General features: G+C 44.4%; 1 protein-coding gene and 1 pseudogene across 1 annotated transcript; one reads left to right on the top strand and one right to left on the bottom strand.

The window, feature by feature from the left end:
• Nucleotides 1-2,177: 2,177 nt before the first annotated feature.
• LOC147963035 (protein ENHANCED DISEASE RESISTANCE 2-like) lies at nucleotides 2,178-5,742 on the bottom strand. The gene is made up of 14 exons (XM_087526752.1): nucleotides 5,627-5,742; nucleotides 5,457-5,552; nucleotides 5,218-5,282; nucleotides 5,054-5,125; nucleotides 4,772-4,927; nucleotides 4,448-4,674; nucleotides 4,276-4,312; nucleotides 4,020-4,165; nucleotides 3,836-3,937; nucleotides 3,636-3,680; nucleotides 3,393-3,533; nucleotides 3,203-3,298; nucleotides 2,897-2,998; nucleotides 2,178-2,796 (listed from the first exon to the last, which is right to left on the bottom strand). Exons 1-14 carry the CDS (start codon nucleotides 5,704-5,706, stop codon nucleotides 2,581-2,583), a joined length of 1,581 nt encoding a protein of 526 aa, XP_087382878.1. The 5' UTR covers nucleotides 5,707-5,742; the 3' UTR covers nucleotides 2,178-2,580.
• A 7,985-nt stretch (nucleotides 5,743-13,727) lies between these two features.
• On the top strand, nucleotides 13,728-15,377 carry LOC147963034 (uncharacterized; annotated as a pseudogene).
• Nucleotides 15,378-22,565: the final 7,188 nt, after the last annotated feature.

The following is a 22,565-nucleotide window of genomic DNA, read 5'->3' as shown; positions in this document are numbered from 1 at the left end:
CCCAGTCGGTTTGCATGGCAATGATCTTAGTGTCTAGTTTTCTTTCAACAAGATTTTTAAAGTTTGTGAAAACTTGAAACACTTCAGACCGTTTCTTAAGAAGATAGATCCATGTAAACTTGCTATAATCATCAATAAAGCTTACATAGTATGAGTATCTACCGACCGAAGTAGGAGCTGGCCCCCAAACATCTGAGAAAACTAGTTGTAAGGGTGCAGTAGATATGCTAGTAGATACAGGGTATGGAAGTTGATGGCTTTTAGCCTGTTGACACGGATCACAAATCGACTCACTAATCTCATGAGAGAAGGGAAGTTTATTCTTGCTAAGAACAAATTTAATAATGACTGATGAAGGATGACCTAATCTACTATGCCACTTGGATGATGAAGGCTTGACAGCGACAAACGCTTGTTTATTCGATGATGATGACGAAGATATAAGTGGGTAGAGACCTCCCACGCACTTGCCCCTAAGCAGGATTCACCTCGTGTCCAAGTCCTTTACCAAAAACAAATAAGGGTAGAATTCAATGAGGACACGATTATCTAAAGTAAATCGATGAACAGAGAGAAGATTTTGTGAGGCTTCAGGAACATGAAGAACTTTGTTTAGATGCAAGGTTTTTTTAGGGGTTTTAACGATTGAATGACCAATGTGAGCAACTTTCATACCAGAACCGCTCGCGGTGTGCACTTGATCATGTCCATGGTACTTCTCCTTGAACGTCAACTTGTCCAGCTCGCCGGTAATGTGATGTGAAGCACCGGTGTCTGCATACCAGTTCGTGTCAACGCCATAGGAGTTGGTCACCATGTTTGCACTCTTCTCCTCGGGTTCATCTTCATCATACCTGTGCCAGCAATCACGAGCCCCTCCTGGGTGATATTTGTAGCAGATTTGACACTCTGGATAATCATGTTCCTGCTGCTGCCGTTGTTGTTGTGGACGACCGCAGCCACCTCTGCCGCCGCCGTGGCCACCGGATGGAGTCGGGCAAGGACGCCTGCCTCGGCCGCGCCCCCTGCTGCTGCTGTGCCCGCGGCCCCTGCTGTAGCCGCGCCCACGCCCCCTGTAGGCCAAGTTTGCAGAGGTTTTGAAACCCCCACCAGGGCCATCGCCGAGCATCTCGACTCGCTAGTCGAATGCCGCGATCTGAGCGAATAGGTCGTCAACTGTGATTTGATTCTTGATTGCGCCAATAGCTGCCACAACAGGATCATAGTCTCTGTCAAGGCCGGCGAGGACATAATCCACCGTCTCTGGATCCGAGACGGGGCGTCCTGCCGCTGCGAGCTCGTCCCCCAGATTCTTCATCTTGGAGATGTAGGCGCTGCTGGACATGGAACCCTTCTTCGTGTTGGTGATTGCAATCCGCAGATTGGTGATGCGAGACTGGGACTGCGATGAGAACAAGGTGGTGATGGCAGTCCAGAGATCAAAGGTTGTCTCCTTGCTCGCAACTTGGGCGAGGATCTCCATTGACAGAGAGTTCAGAAGATGACTCAGAACCTGTTGATCCTTTGATATCCACCGTGCATACAGCGGATTGGGCTCCGTGGTGATGGTTTTGTTCGTCTGCTCTCGCTGCACCGTCTTCGGTGGTGCGACATCTGACCCGTTCAGGAGGCCGGTGACCTGCGCTCCTCGCAGGCCCAACATGACCTGTGCCTTCCATAGGATGTAGTTGGTTTTGGTAAGTTTCTCGGATGGTAGGGCTCCAAGGTTGAGGGTGACGGTGGATGAGGACGACATGGCAATGGCGAGGGTGATCGGGAAGAAGGCTTCTAGCTAGATTGATGGGAAGAGGATGGCTCTGTATACCATGTTAGATGGAAGCGTTCCTACTCCTCAATGAGGAGCCGCGTTGGTTTATATTGATATGAGACAGGACAGCCCCTGTCGTGGCTTACAAGGCAATACCGATCGATCTAGATTCGGTTGTTACAGAGAAGAGGAGATAAGCTACGTGAGAGAGAGAGGATAGAGTTTGTTGAGATTACAATAGGTAGTTCTATCTCTATTTCTAACACTCGTAAAATTCATGCTTGTGATAGACTGATAATGATTCTTAGGGCTCAACGGTCTAGTCTAGAGGATTATGATGGCTACGCCGGTCCGGTTTATAAGCCATAGCATATGGACATGGACATTACATTGTTAATTAAGCTCAGAAAACAAACAAAAAGGTTCCTTTGCTTTGAAACAGAGCAATGTATACATATATATGATATACTCTGCAGTCTATAGTATGTAGCAATTTAACCTGAATGTCACCTATTGGATCATACATATATTAACAAATACATACCTTGTAATAGTGTGAGGAAGCGAGCGCGTATATCGATCTGGATTCTGCGCGCGCGTAATTTACATCAAAGTGCTTCCAGACACCAAAAATGAAGTTGAAAAGAAAATTTGAATTGTAACGAATAAAACGATGAAGAAAATTAACACTGTCTCAGGTTCTGAACTCAAGACCAGGCTGCAAGTTGGTGCAGTGCTCAAGTGACTAATGGAAGAGGAAAGAAGAAACGAAAAAGAATCAACAAATTAATCTGCACGCACGCCCGGCGGAATCAGTTGGTTTTCTTGGACGAATCGTCCTCCGGGGAAGTCGCGTTGTTGTTGCTGCTGCCGTTGTTGTTGTTGTTGCTGCTGTTGTCGTCGTTGTTGCTATCTTTATTGTCGCTGCTGGTATTATCAAGGTCAGGAACTATTGCTGCCGCCGGTTCGACGTGAGCCAGCCGCGCCGCGCCGATCACCTGCTCCGGGAGCTCCTCGTACGTGTTCGCCTGTATCCGGCAAAGTATAATGTGTATATTGATAAGATAAGACTAGATTTTATTTTCTTAAATATACCCATGCTTCAACATTGGCATTTGGGGTTCCTACCTGTATTAGGAAGGCCATGTCAACTACCAATGTTGTGACAACACCAAACACCAGCCCCAGAACCCCATTGGCTACCGCAGAAGAACCGATGTCAACATCCACCTGCAGAAACAACCTATCCGTTAAGATGCATTGTCTCGCCAAAAATGAGAAAAAAAAACAATAATGATGATGAACTTCTGTCGGTAGTTAAATGTCATGAACCCAAAACTCTACTGGTCATTGTAATGCCGTAAGCACGATATGGAAAAAGCTATCGGTGGCCCATCATTTGGAGGATTTCACGTAATAAATAATATGACTTACTTCCAAGTACCCCGGAGCGCGTATGTAGCTGCAGTCGACGGCCTTTCCCAGCAAACAAGGGGTGCTTCCGACACTTTGCCGCACTATCCAAGAGCCCTGAAGATTTTTTGTTTGTTTGATGAGTCAGAGTGAAGATGAAGAATACAACAAACTAGTTGCAGACTACACGATTTTTGTGAAAAAAACAGACCTTCGGAACGGCCGGTATAAGCTTCAGTCTGCTATTGCGGAATTCATCATCGCCGTCAAAGAAACGTTGCAGCAACGATCCCTTTTTCATGGTATTTGTGACGAAATACATCACTATGCTGTAATGGGTCGATCCAGGAATCTGCAATAGGAAATTGATGACTTCACCAAAAAGAAGTTTGACAGAAGTCTACAAACACATGAATAATATGTTACACAGAAATCTATTAAGAATGTCACTCACTTGTATGTTGGCAACAAATGTGTGCATCCCTTTCTCAGCAGCAAGCTACAAAACCGGTAGCAGTGGAAAAGAAAGTAATGAATTCAAAAGTGGTTCTGTTATACTTCAGAGAGAAACAAACATGAATTCAAAAGTGCTTTTGTTGAGAAATTTAACTGAGGGCGTATTCTCAGAAAATTTCTGGTAATTATCTTGTTTACCTGAGCAACACAACCTCTCTGCCTGCCAACATTATCCATACGCTTCGTGTCCTTAAACCAGTTGATCGCCGCGAGCTCCATGAGATAACTTGCTGCAGGTATCTGTAAATTGAATGTGAGTGTGTTGAAGCTCTTCATCTAATATTCTTCATAATTAATTAAGCATAAAATGGAAGATTTAGACCTTTGATTTATCAGTGGGGAAGTTCTTGCTGCGAACTTTAAAGAGGGTGCTATCGGGTACGGTCCAACAGTTGCGGGTTTTCTCATCCGGGTCACGATGAAGGACGCCCGAAAAGCATGATAAATCAATCTTTTCCGGAGGTTCTTCTGCCATGGCAAAGCTATCGCCGTTAGAGCAAAAAAAAATTGCATCTGCCCTGGGAACTTGACAGCAGACATGATAATGCAAGCACGCAGATAGGAAGCGGTAATCAAACCTGGCTTAGCGTCGTTGTCAGATTTGTTGGAGTCATCCTGTACATTAATTTTCGGAAATGTTTATTATGAAGTGTGAAAACACTTCAAACAGTTGTTCATAGTGTGGTTTAATTAAGATACTCAATTGGTAGAAGAAGAAAAAAACTATCAGTGTGGTCTAGGATATGTAACCTCTATGTTAGCTTCAGGAACTTGGTAGTCATCGTCCTCATCGGATTCTTCCTCGATGATTGACATGTTTCTACCATCTTTTTGGTCTCTATCCAAGGGGTTAATCTTGTCGATTGCACGAGGCGGCGGGTTTTTCTGATCTGCCGATGGATCGAACATTTTCTCCATCACAGGAATCCTTGGAGCTATATGGCATTCATCTGTCTGTGAGAAGTACTCGCGCAGGCCTGGCAGTAAGTGTAAAATTAAAGCTGTAAGCATCAGAATGAATTGGTGAACTATATATGCTCCCCAATAATAAGGGAAAAACCACGCGTGCAGTACCGGCAACACAGTTCTGTATTTGCAGCAATGTATGGTACTGAAAGGAAGCGGAGTAGTTGAGGAACCATCCTTTCAGATCTATCTGCATAAGGTGTTGGACCTGGGTACGGGGCCGCCCGTTGCGACACTTGAGAGGAGTAATCTTGAACCCACCACCTGAACTAGTATGAAGTTCAGAAAAGGAAAAAAAAAATGAACCCAAGTTAATTTTGTTTATTTGAAGAGTCTCATCCTCCCAGGTAAATGAAATGAAGGATGGCCGATGGTCAGAAAGAGACTTACTTTCGATGAAAGCCCTCACATACCCTCTTTGCCGGCCACAGTTAGGATGGTCGACAGATCGAAACAGAACAACTGCATATATGTAACAACAAAAATACACTGTAAATGAGAAGACACTGCAGGCAGGAAATGTGACAGCTACATGGAGAATTTCAAGAATGTACCATAGCTTCCATCATCATTCCGCCGCCAGTAGCGGACATAACAAAGATCCCTGGGCCAAACTAGCCTGCATGTTATTTAGGATGGAAAGAATATAAGCTAGAATCTGACAGACAATTCAAAATGCTACCAGTATTAATGACACATCCAGATAAGAGATAGAAAATGCTATATGTTTGTGACATGCAAAAATGCATTTTACAGATGGTGAAAACATGTGAACATGTGAGGGTGTGGTTACATTGGACACCAGTGGAGCTGCAACTTGTGATAGATTATTGCAGTGTGGCCATCAACCTCTTCAACTAAACTTCCGTAGCGAAAGCTACAGTCCCACCTATAGTGGAGAACAAACATCGGTATCCACGTCAGTAGTTCGAACAGCAGAGACTTAAAATGCCAAACTCTTACTCATATCTTGTCACATCCATGCTCATCACTAGACCAAAAATAGCTTCACATGTTGCTTCCACTACCCCGACAGCCCTCATAGCACGGCTACAGCTTCTTGCCGAGTGTTTTTTTTGCACTGGGCAAGAACTCTTTGCTGAGTGCTTTTTTCTTTTGCACTCAGCAAACAACTCTCTTTGTTGAGTTTCTTTTTTCCCATGGCATTTTTTTTCTTTTTCTTGTCTTTCCTCTTTGCCAAATGTCTTTTTATTGCACTTGGCAAACACTTCCTTTTTCTGTTTTCTTATTATTTATCTTGTTCCTTTTCTTTTGTACAGTATTTCTTTTTTTTTTCCTTTTATGCTCTGTTATTTTCTACATTATTTACTCATTTATATTAGTATTTTTACCCCCCCTGTCTATTTCTTTGTAGAAATTACTTTCTATGCATTAGACATTTAGTGAATATAAATAAATTGGAGTACAAGAGCTTGGAAAAACTGGGTTGAAAAATCAAACATGTGTTCTTGAGTCTATGTTAACACATTATACAACAACAATAAAATTGAACATGAGGGTGCCAAGACTTGACCCCGAACAATGAGTTAATTGGTTTTTTAACTCCAAAAAATGTAAACAAAGTCCGAAAAACAAGAAATAATATACCTTAGGGCATCACCAACCATGACCCCCAAATTTCCTCCCGCATCCGTCCGTTGTCAGGGGAGGACCAGTCTGTCGACACGGATGCGAGAGGCAGCCATCCAACACTGCCCACATACATTTTAACTATTATCAGAACAGTCAAACGAAATTCATGCAAACACGTCTGGATTTTCATACAAACCGGATGCAAACACGGCGGATTTCATATGAACACTAGTAAACAATGGCGGAGCTTAGTGGAGAGCAACCTGGGACATTGCCCCCCAGCCCATGAGAAAACTAGCATATATCCCCTAGTATTCAGCCCATATGCCCAGTTAAAATCAGCCTAAAGTCATTTTTCTTGCCCCTCCAGCCCATTTGCCCCTCCACAAAATCAGCCCAAGCTCCGCTACTGCTAGTAAACATGGCCATGCGTTGCAACGGGAAAAAGTGCTCGTACCCCAAAAATACATAAAGCAGAAATGAAGCATATGGTTAGTTTTAAAGATCAACCTTGCTCTAGACACAAAATTTTGTCCCAGTCCACATCGCCCGCACCGCCGAGTAATTTTCGACAACCGACGACGAACAACGACGAAGCGAAGCACTGAATTCCCGATTGACTGAAGCAACTGTTATAGTTAAATTGATTCAAAGAACCAAATATACGTTAGAGGAGGGATACAAATCACATAGTAGTATTCAGATTAGGAGCTATTTGATATAGAGTTAAGAAACTTCTAAATTGGTACCTTGAATAACATGATTTGGATAATTGATTGATTTATTCTATGGCCCCAAAATACAAATCGGATCTGAGTTCCCTTTGCGTCTTCTTTCTTTTGCATAATTTTTCAAGTTCCAATTTGGCGAGCTTGATCTAGTTTGCAGGCTTCTAGATCATGGTCGGTCATGTTTTCTTTACGAAATGGTCGATCATGCTTTGGAAATTGTCATTTTGTTAGCATCTAGAAAGAGGCACTTTGGTTCAGGCCAGAAAGAGGTCTACATTATTGATTGAAGGGCTACATTATTGACTGAAGGTGCAAGCGGATCATTATTTTTTATTCTTGGATTGGGTAAATTCTAACAACTTTGAGGACACTTCCAATGATGGGCAAATAATTGGGAGAAATAATATAGGTAGAGAAATATATTGTATAGACCAAGAACGGATGACAATGAAGGCGCACGCAGTCCCACTTGTGCACTGTCCCCTTGCGGGCATTGAAGCTTGTGAAAAGCCTTATCTTTTTGGGTGGCTCATTGAAATAAAGCTTTGCCTTCTCTTGTGGTCGGAACAAGAAAAACTCCAGCCTCACGACATCACCTTCTCTAGCATCAATATTCCATGGTTTATGATCGAAAAGAAATTGTCAAACCTAAGCTAGTTATATTTTACTTATGGCCAGTTAATTCCGAAAGGAATGCCAACACCCAGGGCAGCCCCGTCGTTCCAAATCAGCGGCATGCTTGTCCTAAGAATGAAGCAATGAAAGCTTAAGTAAACCGTGAAGCGATAGAAAAGTAAGCTACCTAGCTAACTGCCATGTTTCAAGCTTAACTAAAGCTAGCTAGTGATAGCATTAATCTTGACGCGTGCGCTCGTGGTTTGACTCGCGGAGCTGGACGTTCGTGGCTGGATGGTTCGTGCGAAGACTCGGCCAGGTCGTTCGTGCCGTGCCGCCGTAAGCGGAGCAGCTGGGTCAGCCAAGCCGTTGGGCGTGCATGTAGTGCGGACGTGCGTGGGCGTGCATGTAGTGCATGTAGTTAGTGGTTAGCTAATGCGTGTGGGCATGGCCGGTGTGGCGCATGAGCTGTGTATGTGCGCGTCTACTACTTAAGGTGCTGGCAGGTGGTAGAGCCAAAGGAGCCAGAGAGAGATGTAGCCTCTCAGAGTGCATGTGTGCTCGCCGTGGGGTGGTGTGTGTGGCAGAGTTCGAGCTCGCTGGAAATACAATGGGCTGTTCGTGCGGCCGGAGACGTTTGTGTGCTGAAAAAAAAGGGCGTTTGAGCGCCGGGGCGTTGGTTGCCAGGAAAAAAAAGCTTCGTCTACCTCCGGTCCGGCGTGAGAGAGAGCTAGTCTAGGGCGGCAACAACAGCTAGCACGCATAGTGCATATTAAGACAGACCCAAGAGCATGCACGTGAGAAGGCAGACCTAGAAAGAAGCGTAGAAGGGGCAAGCATGATCGATCACTGCCATGACCCGTGGCCGGTGCTTGTCCGGCGAGGCGAGGCCGATGAGGGAGACATTACCGGCAGACGGAAGCATCAGAGGATGTGGCAGTTGACAAAGGAGTCGGCTCACGGGCTAGACGATTAATCACAGGCAGCGCACGGCGACTCGGCTTAGGTCGGTGAATCACGGGTGGCGCCGTCGATGTCGGCTTGAGGGCTGCATCCTTGATGGGTGTGCAAGCCAGTCGTGCGAATGAACCTCTGCTCTGCCTGTCCTTCATGGCACCCTTCAAGCTAACGTAGTGTCGTCGGAACTCGTAGATCGTTGAAGTGATCAAGCTCGTAGTAGTAGCCATTCATGGCACGCTTCAAGCTAACGTAGTGTCGTCAGAACTCGTAGATCGTTGAAGTGATCAAGCTCGTAGTAGTAGCCATGTCCGCCATTGCTATGGACGTAAGAAAAACCCAAAGAAATCTCGCAAAAATTTTACCAAAAGAAGACAATGCTAATAAGGATTTGAGAACACGACGGATCTAAGGAGAAGCCGTGTGTGTTCCCTCCTACCATCTGTCACAAAGAACTAAATCTTTACACATGTGCCCCTGCGTTGCGAGGAAAGTGAAAGTCAGTGTGTTCATTAATTAAAACATCCATCGAAATCATCACTATAGCTTCTGAAAGGTACCACCCGACTATGGCAGGGAGGCATAAGCCGAGGTCTAGAATAAATGCATACCAACCCCACATTAAACACGAAACGATTATCCTTGCAGCGTTTGTGTAGTCGGTTTCGCAGTACGTCAATCTGAGTTCGGCGCTGCTATACAGACGATGTATTTGTGGCCGACTCTTGCACGATCTTACTTGGCAGCTGCCTGTGAACGCAGGAAGCAATTGTTTTTTCCTTAGCTGATGCTACCGCTGTTGGGGAGCAAGTGTCGTTTGCTGATCGTGCATCAAGTGTCGTGTGTGAAGCAATTTCGATCTGAGTTTCGCGTACAGCTTGCAAAAAACATTGGCCAGACTTATAGTGTCGTGTGTGCCGCTGGCAGCAGCGATTCAGGATCTAAGCTGCATGTAGATCAACCCGGTATTTTTTCAAACTAAAATAAAATTTGATAGCAGCAACACACCAAGAAATAAAAACAATAACATGCACAACTCTGAACGCACACACAGAAAGGTTTGTTTTCTTAGTGCACGGCTGCTCTATTCTCCTCATTCACGTGGCTTACGATCCAACATGGCCTCGCTGAGCCCAGCTAGCGGCCCAGGCCGGCCCAACCCTTGTAGCCCACGAGGCCCAGCCGCCACAGCAGTCAACCCTAACGATCTTTGAGCCCCTCCCGATCGAGCAGCCTCTCCCCTCGTTCCCCACAGCTCCCTCTTTGAATATGATCATTGGAAATCTCGGGGCATACTACAACTTATAGTATTCTGTTAGTCAAATCTATGGTACAAAATTTGGCGTACAATACGAAGGGGACCAATAAGCCCGGACACAGTTAGTACATATATTTAGTTTTCTCCACTTTTTTGAGCATCGAATTGCGTGCTCATTATTCTGCAAGATGAAGCGTGCATTCACACTGCACCTCAGGCAACTACATGCATTCCTCGTGCTGTTGGAGGGTGTTTGGGTCAATGCAGTGTAAGCACAGGTTCGAAGCATCATCATGTCCTTGTCTGAGACGTGAAGAAATAATGCAGAGTTATTTTTTGTGAACATTTCAATGTCATAATTTTCTAGCATCCTTTACTACCTCCATTCTAATTTATTAGTCCTTTAGTATTTTGGGTTAACCTTTGACTTTTAATTTAACTATAAAAATAATTGATACTATTCTGGAAACCACTTCGAATATGAATCCAAAATATATGTTTCATGACATACTACAACTTATACTATTCTGTTAGTCAAATCTACTACCTCCGTCCTGGTTTATTGGCCCCCTTCGTATTTTGTGTCCAATTTTGACCATATATTTAACTATTAAAATGTTAATGCATGTCATAAAAAATTATATCATTAGATTCGTATTTGCACATAGTTTCTCATGGTATAATTTTCTATTACATGCATTGACATTTTGTTGGTTAATTTTACGGTCAAAATTTGGCACTAACTACGAAGGGGACCAATAAACCAGGGCGGAGGTAGTACGGTACAAAAATAAAATACGAAGCGGACCGATAAACCCGGACAGAGGTAGTACATATATTTAGTTTTCTCCACTTTTTTCAACATCGAATAGCATGCTCATTATTCTTCAAGATGAAGCGTGCATTCACACTGCACCTCAGGCAACTAAATGTACTAGATAACACCCCATGCGTTGCTGCGGAAATGTGGAGGTACATATCTATAGAATTGCAGATAAAAAAATTATAAAATTTTGAAACATACAATAGCACAGAAAAACCATTTGCTAGGTTCCTTGTGGATTGCCGCTGGTGCATAATGAATCACATGCATAAGAAGTCTCAAATACAAAGAAATGAACCAAGTATTTAGATAAAAAAATTGATTCAAATACTTGTAAAATGTGGCTCAAAGTTACTATTTGTCATGATCCTTCAAACCTTGTATGAAGAACCAACCTACCAATGTAAAAGTTTCCTGTTATCTAAAATAGAACGAAAAGTTTAGTTAGGAACTTGGGATCGATACCACTAACACCACAACAAACTTGAAACTGCTTTAACAAAAAAATTAAGTTTGCAACTATGTTTTACAAAAAAAGTGGAATCTACTTTATAAGAACAATCATATAATAATATATGGAAGTATTATAATAACAAAACTAAGTCATACAATAATTTCACAATAAAACTTATTCAAGCATGTTTCAACTATGAAGTAGATTCTAAAGCATCGTGTAGCCGCACAATTGCAGTATATAATCAAAAAAGAGCATGATCATTTTATACATATTACCCATGTAGTTAAAATGACAATAACATGAAGAAACTAACCAATAATCATACAAGGTATTCGTCTGAGAATCTCTTAAATTAAGCGGTGGCTTTTTCAACCAAGGGCGAAGTTGTGAACTTCAGAATGGAGCTCCTTGCAGAATATTCATCAAAAGAGCACACTAATATATGCGAACAGATAAAAGTATGATATGACATTGTGCATTTCATTTGTTACTTACCATAAATTTTGTAAGTGGTCACAAATAAGCTGACCGCATCACATATTTTGAACTCTCTATGGACTGCATTGATAACCATCCAGAAGAAAAGAACTCAATCACTATCATGCAAGTGATATGCTACTAATCTTTCTCTTACCAGAAAGTGTCCAGCCTAGAATGCATGACCCATCACCATGGATGCAGCAAGGAATGTTACTTTGAAGAGAGTAATCTTGGATGCCTTTGCTGAACTTAATTAATCTTCTACTTAATCCATTCTTCCCACCTTAATTAACACGGTATTGGTTGATTCAATAGACAACAGACAGGAAGAGATCAACCAGTTGACTGTTGCTGACAGTATAGGTCAGAACTTATTTGAACAAAGCCCAATGCACAGATCTGAATTAAATGCACTAGGACAGATCATTCAAGAGTATTTTGTGATGGTTAATTGCTTACCGAAGGCTGAGTGGAGTCTACGCAGGACAAAGAGAGGAGGGTCTGAGGGGCTGCACGACAGCCGGTGGCAAGATTCACCTCCAGGCTGCTGCCGAGTGAAGCCCTTGCGATACGAGCGGCCGAGAGAAGCCAATGCAGGGCTTCCGGCGATTCCATGCAGGCACGACGTGGAGGCACACCATGGGACCCCATATTGCCGTGATGACAGGTCGCGTGCGCCGGAGCTCAATCCCGGTTCAAAATATGAGATGTGAGGCGACGACTGCTCATTTTAATCTAGCACTTTCCTCCGCATTTGCAGGGTAATGAAGGGTGAGGTAATGAGAGGCTCTAAAGAGTGAAAGATGCCGGTTCATGTGCATTTGCAGGTGTCGTTTCATTGCGCGGTGGTCGTGGCGGCGCCTGGTGGAAGAGAGAGCGGCAGGGAAGACGAACCCTCAGCATTTGTATGTACCACACTATTGGCCTTTGTATGGGCCCAGGTTATCGATTAAACTGTGCTTGCAGCAGTCGGATGATTAGCGATCAATAAATTGTTCCTAAAAAGCGATCAATTAATCGTGTGTGAAGAGAATTAGTGATGACGTGGCTGCAGGAGGAGTCATGGATTTGCAAATTAATGATGACATGGCATGATGATGACGCATGTTGAGAGAATTGATAGTAGTGGGGATCAACTTCTTAAGAATGTAAGATTCCTCGTGCTGTTGGAGGGTGCTTCGGTCAATGCAGTGTAAGCAGAGGTTCGAAGTATCATCATGTCCCTGTTTGAGACGTGATGAAATAATGCAGAGTTACTTTTTGTGAATTTTTCAATGTCATAATTTTCTAGCATCCTTTACTACCTCCGTTCTAATTTATTAGTCTATTTAGTATTTTGGGTTAACCTTTGGCTTTTAGTTTAACTATATAAATAAGTTATATACCATAAAAAATGTATCATTGGAAACCTCTTCGAATATGAATCCAAAATATATGTTCCGTGACATACTAGAACTTATAGTATTCTGTTAGTCAAATTTACGGTACAAAATTTGGCATAAAATACAAAGTGGACCGATAAACCCAGACAGTGGTAGTACATATATTTACTTTCCTCCACTTTTTTTAACATTGAATTGTGTGCTCATTATTCTTCAAGATGAAGCGTGCATTCACACTGCACCTCAGGCAACTACATGTATTCCTCATGCTGTTGGAGGGTGTTTGGGTCAATGCAGTGTAAGCAGAGGTTCGAAGCATCATCATGTCCCTGTCTGAGACGTGAAGCAATAATGCTAGATCGACGTGCAGGGGTCAAATCTCTTAGCGTCCAAATGCATGCTCACAACACCAACTACTCCTTCTGTTCTCTTTTATAAGACGTTTAGACAATTTAGACAGAGCACAAGACAGTTCAATGTCAGCTGTCCAAAACGTCTTATAAAAAAGAATGAAGGGAGTAGTTGGCGTTGGAGTATTTCATTTCGCAAGTTTGGGCTTTGAACAACCACCTCCAAGTCAAAACTAATTCAGTCGGCAAGCACTAGTCTCGATGGACGCCAAATCCGATCCAAAAGCAAGCCGTGTTGCTTGCATCATCCTCGTTCACACCACACCATATTGATGGCTGAGCCGTGAATATATATTCATGCTGTCGCACTCCACAGCCGAGTACTTAGACAACCTCCTGCACATGAGAACTTTGATTTCTACACGCCATAGCTGTAACCTACAACAGCCATGCCAGCTTTGTTTGGTTTCTATACCTCTTTTGCTTCCTTTGCAGCCTGCCACTAGCCATCTGCAAGGAAACTGAAAGTGATAGACAGGCCCTCCTTTGCTTCAAGTCCAGACTCTCAGGCCCAGCAGGAGTTTTAGCTTCATGGAGCAACAAGTCCTTTGATGTTTGCGAGTGGCATGGGATCACCTGCAGCAAACCGTATCCTTGCCGTGTGATTGCGCTGGACCTCGAGTCGGAAGGCATATCAGGCTCCATATCACCTTGCGTTGCTAACCTAACTTCTATTACAAGGCTGCAGCTGTCAAACAACAACTTAAGTGGTGGCATACCATCGGAGATTGGCCTCCTGCGCCGTCTCCGTGATCTCAACCTCAGCAGGAACAATTTGGAAGGTAACATACCGCCATCTTTGGGCAGCAGCCCTTCTCTCACATATGTCAATCTTGGGGTGAACGCTCTAACAGGGGGTCATCCCAGAGTCCCTGGCATATAGTTCATCCCTCCGAATACTTTGGCTCAATAGCAATAGTCTTGGTGGAGAACTGCCAAAGGCTCTCTTCAACACATCATCTCTTGTTGACATTTCCCTCCAACAGAACAACCTTGTTGGTTCCATACCTGTTGTTACTGCCACCTCTCCCCCTATTGAATACCTCGATTTAAGTGATAATCATATTTCAGGAAAAATACCTTCCTCACTAAGGAACCTTTCCTCCCTTGTGGATCTTCGTCTTACGGGGAACAATTTAGTCGGGAGCATGCCAGAGAGCTTAGGTTATATCTCACCTCTGCAGATACTGGCATTGACTGCCAACAACTTGTCTGGGACAGTTCCACCATCTCTCTTCAATATGTCATCTCTGACATTTCTTAGCCTAGGAAACAACTCGCTTATTGGAAGGTTACCCCCCAATATTAGCTACACACTCCCGAATATTCAGACATTAGTGCTCTCAACAAACAAGTTTGATGGCCCAATCGCAGCTTCTCTTCCAAAAGCTTATAACCTTCGTCAGCTTTACTTGTATAACAACACACTAACTGGGTTCATACCTTTCTTTGGGTCATTGCCAAATTTGGAGGAACTTGATTTGTCATACAACATGCTAGAAACAGGAAACTGGGGATTTATGTCTTCACTCGCAAATTGTACCAGGTTGGCTAAGCTGCTGTTGGTTGGGAACAATCTTCAAGGCAAAATGCCAAGTTCGATAGGCAATCTTTCTGATAGTCTTGAGTGGCTTTGGCTAAGGGAAAACCAAATTTCTGGGTCTATACCACCGGAGATTGGCAATCTTAAGAGCCTCACTAGGGTTTACATGGATTACAATCATATCACTGGAAATATACCACCTACTACTGGTAATTTGCACCGCTTGGTCGATCTATCCTTTGCGCACAACAAACTGTCGGGGCAAATCCCAGATGCTATTGGTAATCTGGTTAAGCTAGTGTCTTTGAAACTGGATGAGAACAACATTAGTGGAAGGATACCTGCAAGTATAGGAAGTTGTACTCAACTCGAGGAACTCAACCTTCGTCAGAACTCGCTAGATGGGAGTATACTGTAAGTAAAACTGTAATGCGGAAACTTTAATGTAATATTGTTTTGCACAAAGTTGATCCAACCCTTTTGATCTCTCCTACTTACATACTTTGATGAGCCCATAATTTATGCGGAATACCCAGAAATCCATGTGAAATCATCGGCACAGTAGTTGTGTAGCCGACTACGATTAGCAGAGTGTTTTGTCTTCTCTCTACGTCTTCACTTCAGTGTTCTTCTGATGGATGAAGAGCCAATACTTTCAATTTCAATGTGCGCACCTTTCCATTACGTCATGCGCTCCTTACTCTCTGACGAGTGTTCTCGTGTTCTTAATTAATTGACACTAGATTGTTGGAACTCTCCCAAACGGTCGACCACCTCTAAGAGCATCTCCAACAGGCGCCGAACGCGCCGCGCGCCCATCGTCTGGTTTGTTGCGGCGCGCAGCGCTGGCTCCAGCAGCCGCGTTAAAATGCAGCATGTGCGCCGCTCCAGTAGTGCGCAAAAAATGCAGTGCACGCGCTCATTCTACAACATTTTTTACATAGATTGATAGCCGCACTAAACGATAGATTGCATAGATAAAAATGATACAAAGGTATTTTACATCGGTGCAACTAGATAGATAGTTCGAAAGCATAGATAGATAAAACTATGGTGCAACTAGATAGAAACTACTATGGCATACATAGATAGAAACTACTCCAAGTCGCTACCATCATCATCATCATCATCCTCGTCGGTGTCGTCCGAGGTATCGAGCCATATGTCCAACCAACGTTCATCGTCTGACGTGAAGATCGACCTCCCACCTGCTGCAACGATATCGGACTGCGCATTCGCCAATGCCTTCCGCCGACGCCGGTCCGCCTGCTTCGCGCGGCGCCTTGCCGTCATCTCCGCCCAGTAGGCACGCTCGTCGGGGACGTCCTCCGGGTGGCGACGGCGCCACTCCGCCATGGCTCGCTCGTCCTCCTAGGCAATGAGGAGGCGGCGCTGCCGCCGAGCGTGGTCGGCACGGTCCATGTCGGTGATGAGACGCGGCGGAGGGGCGACGCGCTGCGCCTGCTCGCGCATGAAGACGTCCCGGAAGTTTATCTGCGACCGGGGCCTGTCCAAGCGCCATGCCGCCGCGTTGTACGCGCCGGCCGCCTCGTGCGCGCTCCGGAACGACCCAAGGCCGAGCCGGACGTCGCCGGACCGGTTCTCGGCGGAGTACCAGTCGTTGGGGCGCTCGCGGACGCCGCGGTAGCCCGACCCCGGCGGCGCAGCAGCATGGTGGCGCGGAAAGCGGTGAAGCGGCGACGTGGCGAAGCGCCGAGGTTGCGAAGCGGCGAGGTTGCGAGAGGAGGGCGCGTGGCTGTGTTCTGTGCGCGTGGCGAGCGCGGGATTTTGTAAGCGCGCGTGAAGCGGCGCGTCAAATCTACCGCGCCGCGTGCCGCTTTCTCCTGCGCGCACAAACGCTTCCCGCGCGCGGTAAGTTTCCGCCACCGCTAGAGCGTGCGAAACCAGCCGGGGTGCGCTAAAACCAAAATTTACCATGGGGACACGCCTTTTACCACACCTGTTGAAGATGCTCTAAACACACAAACGCACGCGCACAGAAACTCTAGCCAAGGGTACGTCTCGCATACCCTCTAATATACGCAAAACCAACCGACCCAAGTAGACCCAAGTATCCTGCACGTACACGGACTAGGACTCAACAGCTAACACGTACTAGTACTTTTCCAATACAAAAGTAGCTTTCCTAACACCGCACGACTAGCACTTCTATTTTGACTCACACGCGGCTTTACAAAGCCAGGACACTTCCCTGAGTAAATAGTATAACATTACTACTTTATAAGTTAGGGTTTCAGAAAACTATCAAATTTATATTTTTCTGATAACTATCAAATTAGGGGTCGGCTGTTTCAGAAAACACAAAACGCTCGTTGTTATCGATTTAAGCCATTTTCTGACAGGTCGGATCCACTCCTAAACATTTTGTTTGTTTAACCGTTAACTTACATGTGAGACCCACATATAAATTCTCTCTTCTTTCTCTTATTTTTTCTTCTCTCCCTTCTCCACCACCTCCACCACCGCACCTCCACCACCTGCCGCATGGCAAGCCAGGTCCGACTGCGGGACCGGCCGCCGCACGAACTGCCCCGCCGCCACTGGAACTCACGTCTCCTCCGCGCCGTCGCACATCGCCGGCAACCGCTTCGCATCGCCGCATTGACCCCTGCCCCGCATCGACATCGAGCCGCCTGCTACCGGCGCCCTCGTCCACGCACCCGAGAGAGCACGCCGGAGCTTGGGGCACCAGGAGGTGGAGGCTGAGCTCCCTCGCCAGCCCCTCCTGCGGCTCACAAGGAGGGCTCCGCCCGACGCAGGAGCGCCTCCACCCTCCACCTAGCCGGCTCCTCCCGTTCTAGAACGAGGGAGGATGGAGGGGAGAGGCCGGTGGTCAGCGACCTGTTTCTGGCAAGCTTCGATGCAGCGGCGCAACAATTGATGCTGCTTGATTCCGTCGGGTCGAGGCAGGCGGCCAGCGGCGCTGGTATCCCGGCGAGGGGAGGAACGGCGGGGAGGCGCAGGGCGAAGGGCCAGAGCAGATCCGTCGACTCCCAGGCGCGGCGGCGCGCCGCAGGCTGGCGATGGGCGATCGCATCAGGAGGGTAGGATCCTCTCTGCCCCCCAATCTGATCGAAGGAAGAAGACAGATCGAAGGAAGAAGACAAATCGAAGGAAGAAGACAGGAACGAGTCCAGACATTAGGGATTTTGTTTTTTTGTATTGGGGATTTCTGTGAGGCTGACACATGGGTCCCATTTGTCATAACGTGCAACTTAACGGTCCACTCTATCAGTTTTCTTACATGCGGGCCCTAACTATCATAATCATGATCAGTTGTAAAGCACCGAGCATTTTGTGTTTTTTGAAACAGCCGACCCCTGACTTGTTATCAGCGAAAAAAAAATTGATAATTTTTTAAAACCCTAACCTATAAAATAGTAGCTTTATGCTATCTACTCCACTTCCCTAAACTAATCACCGGCAAGCCTGGTCACTCCCTAATCGGACAGAACTAGCCTACACAGTAACACCTTTTTGAGTTGCCATGCATGCAACGTACATCCAATACTCACCTATGTTTGGATTATTCTAACACTCACCTCATAATCAAAATATCTGACTTTTTACTCGATGAGACATGTAGATGATCACCTCTTCATCTTGTCACGCCGGTTGCTTCTAGTGACGCGACTTACCAAACCGCAACTCTCTTCTTGCAACAACGTCTTCACCAACTTTTCTTTTGCATGCTGACTCGTAGACTAAAACCAACGATTACTCAGACTATCAGCCATGATGCCACATCTTAGCGTGCTACTTGCAGACCAAACGCATAACCTCGTGCAGGATCTCAACTTAGCCAGTGCACGTCCTCTTCAAGCTAGTCCTTGTCTTCTTGCCGACTCACATGGGGAGACACATCTCTTCACCCATCACATCTTAACAAGTACTCATTGTTGTCGATGCCACATCTTACCGACCGACATCTCCTGTCCAGCGGCAATACAACTCGCCATATACGTGTAAATCAACTTCACCATACATGAACTCGTCAGAACTCCTTGATCACGAACGGAAACGCAAGGCACAATTTCCTTTTTTCATCCGCTCTCGTCCTCAATTCTCGTCCGCCAGTGACACATCTCAACTACAGCAGAAGACTCACATCCCCGAGCTGTTGGACACATCATTCAAGAACCCACTTGCACACCTTGACGATGGCGCGCAATTTTACGATCTCCTCCTTGCACTCCCTGACTACCCTTTACAAGTCTCCGGCACTGCACCTCGGCACCATTGCTCCCATCAACAATAGATTTCCACCACCTTGCCGACAACAGCCTGTCGTCTCCCTCCCGGTCGTTCCGCCGAACGACAATCACCCGTCGACATCTTGCCTGCATGGCAATAGCCCACATGTTAGTGCCTCCATAGCAATGGGCCACATGTTAGTGGCTAGGAGTACAATTTTTTTGTAACTCCCTACATTTTTTAAATACGCAGAAAAGCCCAGGTGGGACCCACATGTCAGTGGACTATGTAAGACGAAAAATGTCGAGAAAGATATCTGTTGATGGGACAGGGGAGGTTTCGAACTCGCGGTTGGCTGAAGGTGCGCTCACCTGGTGAACCACCTGGCACGGTGACATGTGGGCTTATCACACGGATAATTACATTCTAAATCACTTAACAGTAAACACGTGGGCTTGTTAGCTGAGATGAGTTATGGTCAGTACAACCAATTTGGCACCATTTCTTTTCGAAATTTGTAGATAGTATTGTTTGCTGCCCCTTAAAAAAAAGATAGTATTGTTTGCTTCAAATTATGGTCTCGGTAATAAAAATAACATTTAAATTTTCATGTCTCATAAATATTGTAACTATAAACGAAATATTTTTAAATTGTTCATGTATTATTCAAAGAATATTTTGAATTAAAAATAATAATTATGAATTAATATAATGTTTAAGATAATACAAATATTTGTGAAATTAAAATAAAAAATTATTTTAATTAAACGAACATTTCAATATTTATATGCACATTTTTATACTTTAACGTTCATATAATTTATAAAAAGGTCATAATTTAAAATTTAAACTGTTGATATGAATATTCAATCATGCCTATTTTTTAATGCAAGTCATAAGTAAAGTAATGATATGTTTGTATTAACTAAAGATTTCAAATAAATGATTAATTGACCATATTTATTTAGTAAAGTTTTAGACATCTGTATTGACTAAACATTTTTTAATAATATACAAGGGTTTATACTTAAATGTTTGACTTACTAATCAATAAACCTTGTTATCTTTGCTATAAAAACCTTGTTACCTGTTTTAGTTGCTAGATCATGAATGTTGTAGTGGCTTGAGTGTCTCAGGTTTTATTTGTGGGTCGCGGGTTTGGGACATGTAGACCCCCCCCCCCCCCCCCCCCCCCAAAAAAAACACAGCAGTACAACGATTGTTTTTTCGGTAAATAAAAAAAATCCGAAGAAATATAAGGTTGCTTTGTGCAAACATGTATTGCACGCGATCACTCTGACAGGTTGGGCGTAAACACGGATACCTCTGCATACACATGTTGTGACCGTATCTTCACCGGTCAAGTTAGATGGCCACAAAACTGTATTTTTAAAGTGCTACCACCAAACTGAACATTTAGCCCAACTTGTAAGACTCCCTGTAATATACTCTTATTTAAGCAAGTCACGACAATTATCACGTCGATGCTCCAAAAGATAACTACGTAAGCAGGTTCTTCCAGCTGGGTTCCCACATGCTACAAACATTTAAAACGGTTACATGATGGAACACAACAAGCTTAATGTCTTCTTTTTAATTAGTTGGCATGCGCATTTATTTTGAGGTCTCTGTCATCGTGGCCCAGTGTGACCTCTCTCATGAATACAAACTAAATTCATTTGATTGATTGTGCTGGACACGGGCGGGAGCTCGAACTCCCCAACATCCGCTGCCAGCTCCTCCCGGCCAGGCCGCGCCAATGCTCCTTCGCGGAAACAGATGCTAGACGCCTCCGGCAAAAAATGCTAAGCCGCTCCGGCTCGGCATCGAAACTTTGAAACGCCTTGCGAGGGAGAAAGAGACCGCCAAAGCCAAGGCGGCACGCCACGCCAAGGAGCAGTCCTGTACCATCCGCCACCTCTCCAGCTACATCTCGCCGGTGTCGGAGAGCGGCACCCCCTGTACGGACGACGGCGATGATCCTCCCGCCGCAGACGCCTATACGGAGGAGATGAACTGACGGTTCAGTGACCGCACCGGAAAAGGCCCAGCCATGAAATGGTTATCTCCGCCTCTTCGCATCGTCTAGCTATGTCTATTTTGTATCTAGTATAATCCGGCGAACTATGTCTTTTGGTCCGATGAAGTGTGTCTGATGAACTATATATGTCGGACGAAAAATCTATCTATATTTCTCGTTCGATATATTGTGATGCTGATCCATGTTGTCTATGTTGTTTACATTGTTGCTTGCATTGTATGGATTTGGGTGCGAGCATACGTAGAGGGAGTACAATGAAGAAATGAGACTAATGACAAGTACAGGACGACAAGACTGTATTCGTTAAATACCACTTGTTTTTTTAGGGACGTTAAATGCCACTTGTTTGTTGTACTACATGCACGCATGACAGGGGCCGACCAACAACTACACATGCATGAATGGTTAGGTGATGATAGAGGGAACGGTCTTAATTGTGGGTTGAGAAGAAATATTTTATATTTTCTCAAAATTACTCACTTGTGAGTTTTGAGTTGCAGTAGGTAGAAGAGGTAGTGTGCAATGATTCATAGTCGATTATGATAAGTTCAGAAATCCAATTCGGCTCCCAGGTCCATGTGCTCCTGCGCTCGGAAAATGATTTTGAAATGTCAAAAAAATACTAACAAAATTTTTATGTGTTCATAGTCACATCTAAATGCTACCTGCAAATTTTTAGGTAAGAAAGTTAAGCGTGTTGGCCTGCACACAAAAAAAACAAATTGAACACCAAATGTCACCCCCAAATGTTATACTCAAATTTGTTGTTTTCACCAATGAAAGACTACTACTTCATTTCGTATGAAAATTGTCAAGCATGCTTGCAACACTAACAAGAACAACTACAAAAAAGAAGGATTTTTTTTCAAAAAAAACAAATTTCTATTTTTATGGTTCATGTGGGAGCAAATGCACCTGGGAGCCAAAATGCCCTCTGACAAGTTTTGCTATATTACATGACAATTATATTATTTCCACCATGGCAAGTTCATTTTTTGATGCATGTGACTTGTATGTTATATCAAAGAGCACCGCATTTTTGTCGTAATATCATGGCAAAATCCCATAAGTCCTTTTCTTATTTAATACGCATTTTTGCCATGCACTTGGAAATTTACAAGTACTTTCCTTTTTTATCCACATTTTATCATGATCTACCTCTGTATTTTTGCCACTAATTTTAAAGTTTTTGCTGCACAGACATCATTTGCCATATGGGCAATAAATTTTTGCCATGATTTGTGTATATATATCCTTGATACAAGTAGTCTTTCTACACACTTGCCTTGACCTACATAAGTTTTAGGCATGTGATTTGTTTGTTTTTGGAGTATAGCATGGTGACTTTTTTTAGAGCATGACTTGCTTTTTCTAAATCCATGTTCCTATGATTTGTT

Source organism: Triticum urartu, chromosome 6A (genome assembly GCF_056163025.1).
Source record: "Triticum urartu cultivar PI428250 chromosome 6A, HENAU_Tu73, whole genome shotgun sequence".
Classification (NCBI taxonomy): Eukaryota; Viridiplantae; Streptophyta; class Magnoliopsida; order Poales; family Poaceae; genus Triticum; species Triticum urartu.
The sequence above is the reverse complement of the archived record's forward strand: the minus strand, read 5'-3'. Positions and strand labels throughout refer to the sequence as shown.

Coding starts and splice junctions, on each gene's coding strand:
- LOC147963035 (XM_087526752.1), bottom strand. CDS start 5,706: ATGAGGGCTGTCGGGGTAGTGGAAGCAACATGTGAAGCTATTTTTGGT. Junction 5,553..5,626: donor ATGGATGTGACAAGATATGA/GTAAGAGTTTGG, acceptor TCTCCACTATAG/GTGGGACTGTAGCTTTCGCT. Junction 4,313..4,447: donor TTCCTGAAGCTAACATAGAG/GTTACATATCCT, acceptor ATTAATGTACAG/GATGACTCCAACAAATCTGA.